At 37.4% G+C, this 13,740-nt stretch overlaps 1 protein-coding gene across 1 annotated transcript in view; it reads right to left on the reverse strand.

Moving 5' to 3' along the window:
* Positions 1-13,740, reverse strand: part of DNER (delta/notch like EGF repeat containing) — a 117,573-nt gene that overhangs the window by 64,725 nt on the left and 39,108 nt on the right. Inside the window, exon 2 of the mRNA XM_069024189.1 lies at positions 4,753-5,049. Within this exon, the coding sequence (XP_068880290.1) occupies positions 4,753-5,049 (297 nt within the window). The remainder of the gene's footprint in view (positions 1-4,752; positions 5,050-13,740) is intronic.

The raw sequence follows: 13,740 nt of genomic DNA on the forward strand, positions 1-13,740 counted from the left end.
AAGCATATATACTCCAACCTTCAACTATTTCCATGTCAAAGATTCTCCTAAGATGTCATTTCTAAGGATCAAGTTTCTGTTCTGTATTTAGCAATCTCAAATGGATCTCTCCTCTGATTTTGTTTAGATTCTCTTCTGTTCGTCCTCCTGCACCCATACCATACTTTGACAGAAAAATGCACAAACATTTAGCAACACATAAAGTAGTCAAGACTCAAACATTCCTGTTTCAAGAATATGCTTAAGGAATAATTCTGCCATTGCTGCAGAACAGCAACACTCTCGTTCAGGATTTTCCACCTGATTCAGCCATACTCCTTTTAAAGGCTTCTAATTTACTGACTAAGGACACACTTAAAGCAAACGCTGTCCCCACTGCAAGGAGAATTAGAAGTTTATTGTAGCCTCTAATCACTAGGTCCAAACCCTTGAATCTGAGCACAAAATTGCAGTATAAATAGAAGGTTAGACTGGGATTCACATGCTCAGCATTCTAATTTCTGGCTGCGCACCTGGCAAATCACTTCCCTGTTCTGTGCTTCAGCATCTCAGTCTGTAAAATGTGAAAAATACAGCTGATTCCCTTTGAAAAGAATTTCAGTTCTATTATGAAAAGCTGTATGTAAGAGTATGGTACTGGTATTCTTACGGTTGATTTTGTACACTGAAACTTTTGTTAAATCCATTAATTGACTAGTATTAATGAGATGGTTTCTTTTTCTCTCCATTACTGGCTAATAGATATCTCTTACACATTGTAACACAAAAGATGATTGACTGGGGAAATGCGGATTGTTAGCTGGATCTCTCTTGCAAGGGGAACTGGTTGCCACAAGTAGGAAAAAGAATTATCTTTCAACATATGAGAACAAAGATAAATTTGTATTACAGTAAAGAAAATCAACTGAGAGAAAATATTCTTATCTATGATCTACGGTTTTAGTCCTTAATCTGCATATCAGGAAAAGATTAATTTCTTATATGAAGACCACTCTAAGAAATGAAACTGCGTGCAAAGACCTCTGTATGTTGTGTATTGGTACAGACACTACTGAGACAGTTCATTCCAGCAAGCAGTGCTAAATGTATCCCTGGTATAATACAGAAAACATGTCCAACTGTACGCACACATCGTACATCTCCTAGACAGTTTACTTCTCTCAGATGTTCATTTTTTGAGTTCCCAAAATTTCGCAGAAAAGCTTTCATGGAAACTTCATCCTTGCAAGATAGTGAGAGCTTTCACTTGGAAACAGTCTGACAAAATTTCTCTCTGAGATGAGACAAAAGGGTCTGAAGAACATTAGTTAGCTTCCAGTATCAGTACAGAATAATTTGGAAAACAGACTTGTCTTGGAAGATTTTAAAAAAAACGCAAACAAGGAACAACATAATGTTAGTATTTGTTGTCTTCTGAATCTCAACAAAGATCAGAACAGTATGTTTTTGCAATACAAAACCTACAGCTACTTTATTCTCTTCCTTTTAAGAGAGCAAAACAGGACCAAGTTTTGCAAAGTTCTTAACAGCCATGAGGAAAGGTAGTGTTTTTGTTATTAACACTTTTTACTTCTGAAACCTCCACCAAAGAGGCTTTGGAACACAGACCTTCAGGCAAATCAACTCTCTTCTGTTAATACAGATCAGATACAATGTCTTGAATCAGCAACTGAAATCTCTTTGTTTCAGATAATCATCTCTCTCGCTGTGACTTCCAAAGAACAAGGTAGAAGGTCATTATGCCACATTGGAAAGCTTGTCAAAAATACAAGACCCATCACAATATATTAAAAACATATCAACACAAGCAATTTTATAATAGGGTAGTGTAGTGGTTTGGTCTAAAATACTCATTACTGTTTATCTTCTGTGAGATAAGAATTAGGAGAAATGCAAAGCAGGCACCAACTTGAAAGAATATAAAGAAGTTTATTAACAGACCAAAAAGAAGAAAAGAAAAAAAAAAATTATACCACCTTCAGAACTCTCCTCCTCCCCCCCCCACCTTCCTCCCTTCTCCCACTGACAATGTAAAAAGACAACCCTTAAGATGTTCAGTCTGTTTACCACTTCTATAATAACCTTGTTCAGTCCATTTAGAAAGAGAAGTCTCTTCTTGCTCGTGCTATGGAAACATTATCACAACGAGACAGCCACCCACTTCCAAATATTGTTCAGTCCATTTAGGAAGAGGAGTCTCTCTGCTCGTGATGTGAGTCCCTTCCCCCAACTTGCAGCTTTTCCCGCAACTGCTTTCGAGGGTTCACTCTTGAAGTTTTTTGGGGTACAATTTTAAGGTTGAGCCGTTCAGAAACAAGAACAGAGGCCCTTCTCCTTCCCTGGGAGCAAAGGGTCTTCCTCATCTTCATCTTTAAGACTGTCTCTGGGAGCATCTCTAGGAACTGAGGTTTTCTCCTTTCCCGTTTGGAGCAAAAGTCCTCATCTGGTTCATCTCTCTCTCTGTCCAAACTTCTCATGAAATTACAGCTGCGTCAGCATCTGCTTATTGCTTACGAGTTGAACACTCCACCCCCCATATCTTCATGAAATTACAACAGGATACTCTGATATATCATAGCTTCACAACAGAATTTCAGCTTTAAGCATCTCCTCTCTCTCTTCCCTCATGTTTTCAGCTCTTCACAGCAATAAAAGGGTTAATCTCACCTCGGCCTTGCAGCTGGAATGTGGCTTATCGCTGTTGGTCCCCTGACCCCTGCCGAACAGAGGTGCCGCTTTGCTGAATCTCGGCTGCAGTGGAGGGGGGGGTTCCGAGCCGCTCCGGCTGCCCACGGCAAGGCAGTGGGGGGGCTCCATGGCTGGAACAGGCCCATGGCTCCAGGCTGGCCGTGGCCCGGCCCGGCCTGGCCCAAGCAGGGCCTGGCTGGGCCCACTGGCCCCCGCACGGGGCCTGCAGCCACCTGTGCCAGCGCCGGAAACGAGAGAGAGCTTGGGGGGGGAGTTTGTCTATTCTTAAGTGTGTATCACAGAGGCGGTCACAACTTTAAGTGGCTTAAAGAATTGTCCATATTCAAACTGGCCAGCTGATAGGTTCTATCAGGTCCCAGAGGAAGCTGTAAGCACCCCTTAGCAAGGACATCCCTTCCAGGACTATGCTTGCTAAACTATGACAGGTAGCAGGTCATTTCCATGCTAGTGTTAATCATGCAAACCATGGTGTATTTCTCAGGTAACAGAAGACATGCAGAAGGGTGAATGTCAGCTATTGAAACACCCACTTGTGAATGATCTGTTTGACTGAAATTCTTAGTGAATCTATCTAAAATGCAAAGCAGGCAGAAATGTTCCTTATACAACACCAGACCACAGACTGAGGAAGACATGCCAGGGAAATCTGGTACAGGGAAGAGCATGCCCTTAATCGATCAGGACATATGGACCACCCACGCAGAGATAAGACTTCATTTAAACTAAGTAATAAGAGCAGATCATTGTTTCTTTCTGCTTCAGCGCTCTCTCCAAACTCCATCCTTGGTGCCTGACATATGTTCTACTGTAAAATAATAGATATGGGAGATGGATTCCAGGAAATAAAGCTTTGTGCTCCAGACGTGGTCTACCAGCACTCCCACTGAAATGGAATACAGGCCTATAAATACTTATACCTCAATAAAATAACACACCAAACATATATTCTACATAGGCTGAGTCTACTTTCAGAAAATTGATTTAAATAAATTTTACAGTAAAAACATCAACAAAATTTGTTTGGGCTAGAAAAGAGTGATGAAAAATACACTTTTTCCAGGAATAAACTTCTGCCTGTTCACTTTCTCATTATGTATGTCAAAACACCTCAGGAGAATCAAACTCATTGAAACATTTCAAAAAAAGATACAACTGACATTTTGCCTATTTATTCCTGAATAAACTGAAATAAAATTACATTACAAGGCCTTTCTCAATAAGAAAAAGATGTCACAAAAATTCTAATTCTTTGCCTACAGAAATTAAAATATTTTTTAGCAACAAGTTTCATTACTTCTAGCACTTGGTACTAAGCTGATCATTACTTTAACAGCAACTTGGTTAAGTTTAACCGTTTTTTAAAATTTTTGCAGATACTTGAGTCCATGCAAAACATTTAAGCATTACAAATAGGGCAGTGTACAACACAGTAGAAAGCAAAGATCACATTTCTCAAGGATCATAGGCTGTGTGCTTTCCAGCTGTGGTTTTACCAGATACTGTTACGTTTTGACAGAGATTTGTTTGTAACAGTTACAACAAATGTCTAAAATTTAATCATTTAAAAGTTTCCACCACTGTAATTGCACCCCTAGAGTTGTGCCCTGTGTAATACATTAACTACCCCTTTTAATCCTCAAGTAAGTATGCTTTCTTAATACTGCAGGAACATGTATTTTTCAAAGCAAAATGTGATTATAACTGCAAATATCAAAAAATACATTAAAAGTATTGCTTTAACCTTTAGATTTTCCTAAATTTATTTGATGTTTGGAGATATGGTGTCATACAACTGACTGGACGAAACAGTATTATCCCATTTCAAAGTATCTAATACAACACACTAGCCAACTTAAGTCCATTACTCATAACATGGATCAAATGGGTTTTTTTGTTTTAATTTTACCAACATATTAACTCAGGGCAGAGATCATATCTTCAGTCTTCTCATGAGGACATCATGAAACCACGCACAAATGACAACTTGAAAATAACACTTTCAAGTTTTTTTTGTCTGTGAATTTTCACTTAGAATACTCTCACCTCTATTTCATCCCATTTGAGATCCACAACTCTCTGTCCTGCCTTTGGCTGCCATGTAGGTAACGTCACAGTGGCTCTCGAACGGGGCAGAGCAATGTCAGGCTCCAAGGTGGACGAGGCTGGGCTGCTGTGTCGGGGTGAGGGGGCCTCTGTCCGTTCAGAGGCTGGAGGGCTGTGGAGTGAATGTTCACAGTTTGTTCCCTCAAAGCCTTCACTGCAGAGACAGAGGTAGCCATCCTCACTGGTGCTACAGTTACCATGGTGACAGGGGTTGCTGGCACAAGGATCTGAAACAAACTGGAAAAAACATCATATAGGTCAATTACTGACTATAAAGGATTTATTTCTGAGTTTTAAAAATACCATAAAACAGGATTCTTTCCCCCTACTTTATTTATCTTCTAAACATATTTATGAAACAAACTCATCTTTGATGTATCTTCAAGGAGGTAAATTCAAAGGATTAAAGAAGAATACAAATTAATCTATATTAACTACGTTTCTCAGACCATTTATGCTAATTCACTGTTGCCACACTCAAGAGAAGAGATAAACACAAAAAAGGAACGTGGACACCATTCATTATCAGGAATTATCAAAAACAGACTTAAAAGAGTAACCTATTGAGGGAAAACATCAGGTATGTTGGAATTCAAGGGAGTAACAAATAGGAAAGGGCACAGAACCTGTACAGATCAGCAGGTCACAAAGCAGCTCAGTGTGGTCAGAGCTAACCACATTACACAATCCTATTTGTGGACACAATTTCCATCATAAAAAAGCTGGGCCTTTTACCTACACTTCATTTTGTGGACAGCAGTTTCAGAATCCAATTCATTCGGGCGCTGAGAGCTTTCTAACAGGAGTCAGAAAGCAGGGGCAAAACTTTGCTTGCTTTTAAAACAGCATTTGTAATAGCATAGGACAAGACTAAGCTCAGTGATGTAGGGAAAATGCTGTCCGTGGCTTGCATGCCTTTAATTTCTAGCTTGAATTTACCTACAGCTATTTTTTAGTTTCTTATGTCATCATTGACTTTCAGGTTAAATGTCTTCCATTTTCTATGTTGAATTTTACATCCATAATACATTTATAGAATACATCTACAAATTCTTCAAGTTTCATCTCCTGGAAAAATTAGCCATACTTGCCCAGTTTCCTTGAGGACAACAAGCCCTTCCCTCCAGACATGTGCTTGTTTTTGCACCTGGGACTCCAAAGTTTAGCACTGCCTTTTGCAAAAGCATCAATACTTTTGCTTGTCCTGGAAATAACTTCCTAGATAATACTTAAGAAATGCTTGCCCTAATGAGAGTTAAATCAAGCTGCTGGCTCACTGTCATCGACTAAGACCGTCAGTTCCCTTCACTTGTCTTCACATCAAAGGGAAAACACATCACTGGAACCAGACATTTCCTCATCTTTAAATGCAAATTTCACCCAAGTGCTCCAGTCCTAAATATTACCCAGTTCTTCCCTGTACAATATTCCTGCCCTTCTCTGCATCAGTAATGCTTCTTGTAATATTTCTCAGTAAAGCACCATAGTTATTTATTATTAAACATTTGTTATAATTATCTCAAGAATTACATATATCATTAATGTCAAAAACAAGTATTGGGTCTACACCAGGAATTTTACCTTCCCATTAGTCTAAAGGTCTGGTGTCAGGGACACCAAATCCTTATCTAAAACTTCCTTATATAAAACAGCACTATTATTGACCTCAGCTGGAATGCCTTCTTTGGCTCAAATTTTTGTATACCCCAGACTCCATGTAACATTTTTGGACAGAAAACAGAGGAAACATTATTATGAAAGTTAATTTTGAAGACAGTCAATGATGAATGTCAGATTTTGCCCTGACTGATGTAGAAGGCTTAGAGGCCATAGAGGACAGTCCAAAATATATGGTCTATTAATTAATCTCGTGGTTTGGTTACAGTTCAGAATGTTATTTACTTTGCACAGGGGCACATCTAATACATACAGGGTGACACATTAGACATCAGGGTCAAGCTCTGACTCTTCTTCATTTTTAATACTCAACTATATGACAAGTTTATATATATACTTGATATATCAAGGAAGTATAGATTTTTATGATCAGAAGAACTTATCTCCTTAAGGTCTCTTTCCCCTGCAAATCAAGAGAATGCATAATTTCTCAAAGAACAATTTCAGAATCTTTTCTCCATAAAATAGTATTTAAGTGACAGAAAAGAACAACTTTCAGGAAGGAACTAGTTCTGTTCTACAGTTTGTCACTTACATTTTAAGCTCCACTGCCAAGTGCCAGATATATTCATAGAAATTCCCTTTTCCTTTAAGAGTATTGAAGATAAAATGTGTTGACATGTGAACAAAGCCCAGTTCAAAAATTGTTTGCAGCAGTTTTTTCATATTCCAGTTTCTTGGACTAGATCTGAGTTTCAAAGAACTGCAAATATCCTATTGCTGGACAAGCTCTTTACTTATGCTTTCACAATAAATCCAAATTCACACTAAGCCTATTTTGTGTTAGTAATTCAATTGTTCTTGTCACACCTAAAACATGAGGTTATTATTTGCAAACCTAGTAACAAGAAATAAAAAATGTTTTCAATGACAAAGGGCACTTTTCCCCATTACTGAATACACCCATTCACTTTACAAGCACAATAATAAAAAATGCCGTGTAATCCATGCTATTTGATGCAAACTGATTTCAGCTTCTTTGACCGGAAACAGTGGTGCTTAATGAGAAGCCTTGTTTAGAGCTGCCCATGCCATGCACTGAAGAACACCTTGTGCCTTAGGAACCACCTCTACCCCTTCACACATGAAGTGAAAATAATTAAAACTGTTTAGTTTCGATAAAAAAATGAGTAGATGTGGAACTTCAGCCACAGATTTCCTCAGAAGTTAGTTTTATGAAGCACTTCACAAGATTTCATCAGAATTCTCATTCCTTAGTTACTTGTAATTCAAAAGCCCATTTGTCTTTCAATAAGCGTATCAAAACAACTCAATGTCCTTTGTGCATAGGCTTGCTGTTGAACTAAAGAAAGTCCATTTTAATTATCAGATAAAAAGAGATAAGCAAATAAAATTGATTAATTTGTGTTGGTTGTGATGTTTTTGTGGTTTCTCTGGTCCTCACCAAGGTGGCAGCAACGGTTAGCCAAGGGATCTGAGAAACATTCTGACACAGTGAACAGCATGACTACATCAGAATTAAAAGCTAATAAAATTTCAAGGCTTAACCTTCAGTAAACTATTAAAGCTCAGAAAACAAAACAATAACCCCACCATGGTCTCATAACGAAGAGCTGAACATAAGTATACTGCGAGTACACAATTGAGAGCCCCTTTTTCAGCCGCTCCTTGTAAAGTTCACAGTATATTCAGAGACTGTTGTGCAGAGGAAAGAAGGAACCAAGTAACATGTATCCATACAGTCCATGAATAAATACTAAACCAGTATGATCACTACTAAAAATTCCAGGGCTGTTTTAGGTACAGAATTTCAATAGTCACTATTACAATGAAAGTGTATTTTGTATTTAGGTCTTTTGTTTTCATACTCATTTTTTCATTTAATAGTCTGTCTGTTTTTATAATACATTCCTTGACTAAATAGGCACAGCCAGCCATTGCAGCTGACAGAGCCAAGCTAAAAAGCATAAAATGTATTTGCATGCAATTACTATTCCATATGCCTGGACAGTTGTAATCCTTGAAATATTCTTCCAATAGAATCCTAAGATAGATGCATACCAAGGTGCCCTTCATATCACAGTTAATTTTTCAAAGGCAGACTGAGTATGGTATAAACACTGAGCTTGTTTGAGAATCACACTCACAAACACAGATCGTTTGCCACCCAGTCCAATTGTTTTCTGAGGTTTCAGTTCAAGATAAAACACTGTAGGATGTAAATCTTCAAGATCTTTCTGCCAGTCAAAGACCACTACTTGTGGTGACACCAATTTGTCATTTGATGCTCATTCACCTTCTCTTCAAAGTGGTTCTGCTTGTTCTACCTGGAGACAGTCCAGACAGATCCTTCAGACAGCTTCAAAAACTAGAATGGTAAGTCTAAAGCCAAAGCTACAAATGAGCTCCTAAACAACTGTGCCAAACCTGCCTTCCACCTGCAACTGCCCTCTTAGATGTCTTAATACAAAACCAACTTTTGGGTCAGTTTTTATTGCTGTTGCCTACAGCCACAGACAATATTATACCAGCTTGCAACTTCAGTAAAATACAGAAAAAAATCTCCCAGTAAATCCAGTCCTCATAGTAAGAATTCAGCAGATTGTTTAAATTCATTCCACATAATGAAAAAAGACAAGCTGCCACAATGATGTCAAAGGCTGCTGTTTTGCATATGTGTCCAGGAGCACTCACTACTCTGAAACAGCCTGCAGATATTAAAAACTGACATAGTCCAATGTTTTCAACTCTTCCATGGCTCCCTGAGATAATTTTTCCAATTACAGGGTAAATTGTTGCTGTTCTTAAATATGTAGAGTGACTTTAAGTGGCTGGGACTTCGACAGGTAGTTTCTTCATGTGTTCTGGTAAAAAGAGATCTTAGGAGAAATTTAAATCAGTAAAACTGGTTTTGCACCTACATTGCTGAAGAAATTCTCCAATACAAAAGCAAACAACTTCTCTCCCAGAAGAGATCATGGGAAGATCCACCACATATCACCAGGATCAGAAACACTAGTTTCAAGATATGCATGGTACATTAAAAATTATCAACTTCTGAATACTTTAGAAAGAAAATAATTAAAACCTACATTCTAAGCCATTATCTGCTTTTAATAAAGTAGGGGGAAAAAAAGATTTTTCCTTTTAAGCACATCTGAAATACCATCTATTTTTGCAAATGCATGAGTTTATGAAAAAGATATAGAAACAGATTTAAATCTTTTACATAAAAATGACAATACAGATTATCTAGAAATGTAATCTCTTTGAAAAAATTGGTTAATTATGTTTAAACTATTATTAAAATTTCTTCTAATTCAATCCTTCACACAGTGAAGCTGTAAATTCCATTCCATCTCACATTAGACATTAGTGCTAACTATGAAATGAAAAGGAAGAAAAAAAGATTAATTTATATTTTAAAAAAAACACAGATGTTCCAAATAGTATCCACAGGAAAATTATTGACATGAGTACATCAAATAAATGCATTTTCTTCTGCTTTGAGAAAAGACGTCATGAGACTCAGTAGGACTAAAGCAACATATCTGGGTTCAATTTCTGGCTCTCCCAGAGACATCCTGTGTGAGCTGAGAACAGTCAGACTCCGTCTCTGTCTCTTTCCCAACTCTAAAATGGAGATTACACTTCCTTTCTCACACTGCCTGTGTTGTCTGGTTAGAAAGCAATTTTTTTTCAGGACGGGAACCACAGAGACAGAGGTAATAGGAACTCTCAATCAGCACTGAAATACAAATAAAAACAATCCAGAAATACATCCCTGTAGAGCAAGGCTAAATCTGTAACCTGTGGCTATTGATATCAGGTTTGTTTCTTAGTCTTTCTTTGTCTATTTCTTTTTTGCTTCTTTCTGTGGCTATTCTGGTTTCTTCTGAACACTTCTTTGCTTCAATGAACAGAAGTTTTTACAGAATCATACAGCAAATTTTAAAGTTAAGAAAAAATCCTAAATTATATTAGCTCTACTAATTAACCCCTAATAGACAGGAAAACCATCTTAATATTGCATCTTTAGACACTATTCTTCTTTAAAACAAGATTTGCTTCAAAACAGATGCACCAAAGAATACATTACTTTTCCAACTGTGACCAAACGTAACAGAAATAAAAGAAGTGGCTAAAATACTCTGATTATGAGAGTCCGGATGAATGAGAACATTTTGTCACATGAGGATGTAAAAATAAACCACGATCAGCACCATGATCACACAGGTATCACCACCTTAAATGGCTGCTCCCTAAAAGCTGCCTGCAATGTCCTTTGTGTATGAATTTAAGGATGCTCTCCATAAGCAATTCTTCTACCACGTGCAACCAGGACACAGTGAAGCACTGCCTAACAGGGTGCGGTGATCACAGTGAGCAGAGCCAGTCCATAGAGGAACTGGAATGTCACAATTTGTCCAAAGGAAAGAAGTGCCATCACGGTGCTGTTTCGAACTGCCCATGTGCAATGAACTACACCAATCTGAGCCCTGAGTGTCAGGGATTTAATAGAATGGGCAACCACAAAGAAGTGCTTTATACAGAGGTCCTGGAAGCCAGGGCAATCAGGGCTTTCTTTCCCATCCCTCAAAAAAGTGTAAGCAGGTCAGAACATTTCTCTGTTACATAAAACATGAATATGGCAGCTAGGTCAGCTTCAGTCATTAGAAACTAACTACAAGCTATGAGAGAGAATTGTGCTTAATCAAGATTTAGAAGGCCAAGGCCAAGAACTGTATCATTCTGAAAATACAATGTAAGCAACTTCTTTCTAGAAGTAAACATTTACTCTTCTCATTTAGCAATTCAAATCAATGCCCAATCCGTGAGGAAAGCCATCAATAAATCTAAGAAAGTGTAACCTTTATCAGGTAATTCAGAATATGATTCTCTGAAACACCATTAACAATGAGAACTCTGGATTTCTTCCAAGCTGTGTCGGGAAAGGCGCGGGAGACGAGCTCATGATTTCATGATCGGCAAGCCTCGATTTTATTGTCTTTTCATCTCTTATTTATACAACACTTAAACAGCTCATACATATTGCAAAACCTGAGCTCACGATTGGTCATCTTCTCTCGTGGGAACAACACACCCTGCGGCGATGGTTTCTTCATTCCAGTCTGCTCTGGCTTGTGTCCTGTTGGACACCTTGTTGATAAGAAACCCCTTTTCCCACGACAGGCTAACTCCTACATCCTGCAAGGCTCTATCTTATCATGTCCTCTGCTGCGCAGCCATTCCTCAGATAAGCTCTCTACAAAGCTGCAATTCTCATTCCATGAGTTTTGAATATTCAGAGTAATGAAACTGACAGTGAATGTAATAAATGGATATAAAACACTTTTTTTTACTTCAGTGAAGCAGAAAAAAAATGCCTAAAGAAATTGTCTGTTTAATTGCAAACCAAAGCATGGCTGCCCAAATCCATTTGAAAAACCAGCAAACTTAAAAAGGCAGAATTTGAACAGCATGATAGATTTTAAAAACAGAGCTCCAGCAAATGGCTGATTTACTCTTGTGTAGTAAGTTACCACACACCAACTGCCTTGCTCTACCTATCCTCAGGCACATTCTTACTTCAAGGTATTCTGAAATAACTGCAAAGCAAATTGAGATCACTTTCCCTCTCCTTCAGTGAAAGGAAAATACCTGCTTCACACTAACCACTGAGAACTGTCAGATGTCAGTGTGTACATAAACAATTATTGAGAAGTACCTTACTTTTTTTCTTAGCTTTTCTCATCAGATTATTTTTAATCCTTTTTTAAAATATATATCTGCCTTTCTTCTGTTGTGAAAGGACATTCAAATCATTTGATATTTGTCTAAGGACAGGAGATTTAACATTACATTCCAAGTAGACAAGCTAAGCCAGTTTACTGTGTTTTTCAGTAACACCCATACTCAGCAAAGATACTTTTTAAAAAAACCGAAATGAAGTCAGGATATCTATTCCAAAGATGGGTCGACTACTTAAGATAAAGGATCTAAGAAGTACTAATGGATCTGTGAAGATCAGCATTGGTGTTTTTTACCACAGAATCATCTCATTTTACTCTCAGTAGGGCCTGGCATCCTGTAGCTGTTAGATGGGACTCCAATGGTTCTCCCATTACTGGTAGTAAAACTAAGGGGTAAGTGTGAAGGCAAAGCATTACATTTGTTACAGTGGCACAATACTTGTTTGTTTAGATCTTAATGTTATTATTTCATCATTAAAACATCACATAGTGAAAGAATTATCAATAACATCTTTATTCTTAATATTTTTTCCCGTTTTAGAAATATTTTTTCTTGAGCAACAGTAGGGTGCATAAAGTATTTTTATGATAGGACATTAAGATATGTAATGATATGAGAATTCATAACATTTTTTATTTCTACACTGAGCTAGTGCAAAGCTGAAATTAAGTAAATGTGCTCCCATATAACATTATTCTAGAATTCATTACCTGACCTAAAAAATGACAAGTAGAATTCTATAAAAAACCACACAAGCAAGTGTTCCAACTTACATATAAAAGATTCTTTAAAATTTTTTGAACAAAAGATTTATTAATTCCAATAAATAAAAGTTTGAGATTAACCATATGGGTCACAGGCTAATCCAAGGTTAATAACATAATTTCAAAATCTTAAAAGTTCTGCCATGAATATTCTGAGTTATGACGAGATCAGGACTAGCACAGACAGAAATACAGTCCACCTATCTTAATGGAAAAAACAAATCCCAAATGATCTGCTACTGGAATTTTCAAAATTAACTGAGGAAATTACTTATCCTACTCAAAGTAAGATGATCTTGAATTCCTAAAATTTTAGCTGTTTTAAAAACAGTAGTGTGCTATAATCTCTCTACAGGAATGCCAAGTTTTACGTATCTGTCTACACTTACAAATATTGAACAAAACGGATTTGAGAGTTTTCTAGAAATCTAAAATATAATTTAAAATTTTACCTTCATTGCATGAACAAGCAACCAGGCAGAGGATCAAGCCTATTTAAGTGCTCGAAGTGACAAAAAGTGCACAATGTAAGCTCACACTTGATTATCTACAAGATACAGCACCCTTCCAAAGTTCAGCAACAGAACAGCAACAGCATTCTCATTTTCTTTAGCATCAACATCAGTCAATCTCAAGACATAAATTCACATAAAACAAGACTTCACTAGTTCGAGTACTCATGGCATTTCTTGATTTCCAAGTCTGAGGCTTCAGACATTTGCTAGGTGAGATAAAGGAAAATAGACACACGGTTCTTGTAAGAACAAGAGAA

This window comes from Aphelocoma coerulescens, chromosome 9 (assembly GCF_041296385.1).
Source record: "Aphelocoma coerulescens isolate FSJ_1873_10779 chromosome 9, UR_Acoe_1.0, whole genome shotgun sequence".
In the NCBI taxonomy this organism is placed as follows: domain Eukaryota; kingdom Metazoa; phylum Chordata; class Aves; order Passeriformes; family Corvidae; genus Aphelocoma; species Aphelocoma coerulescens.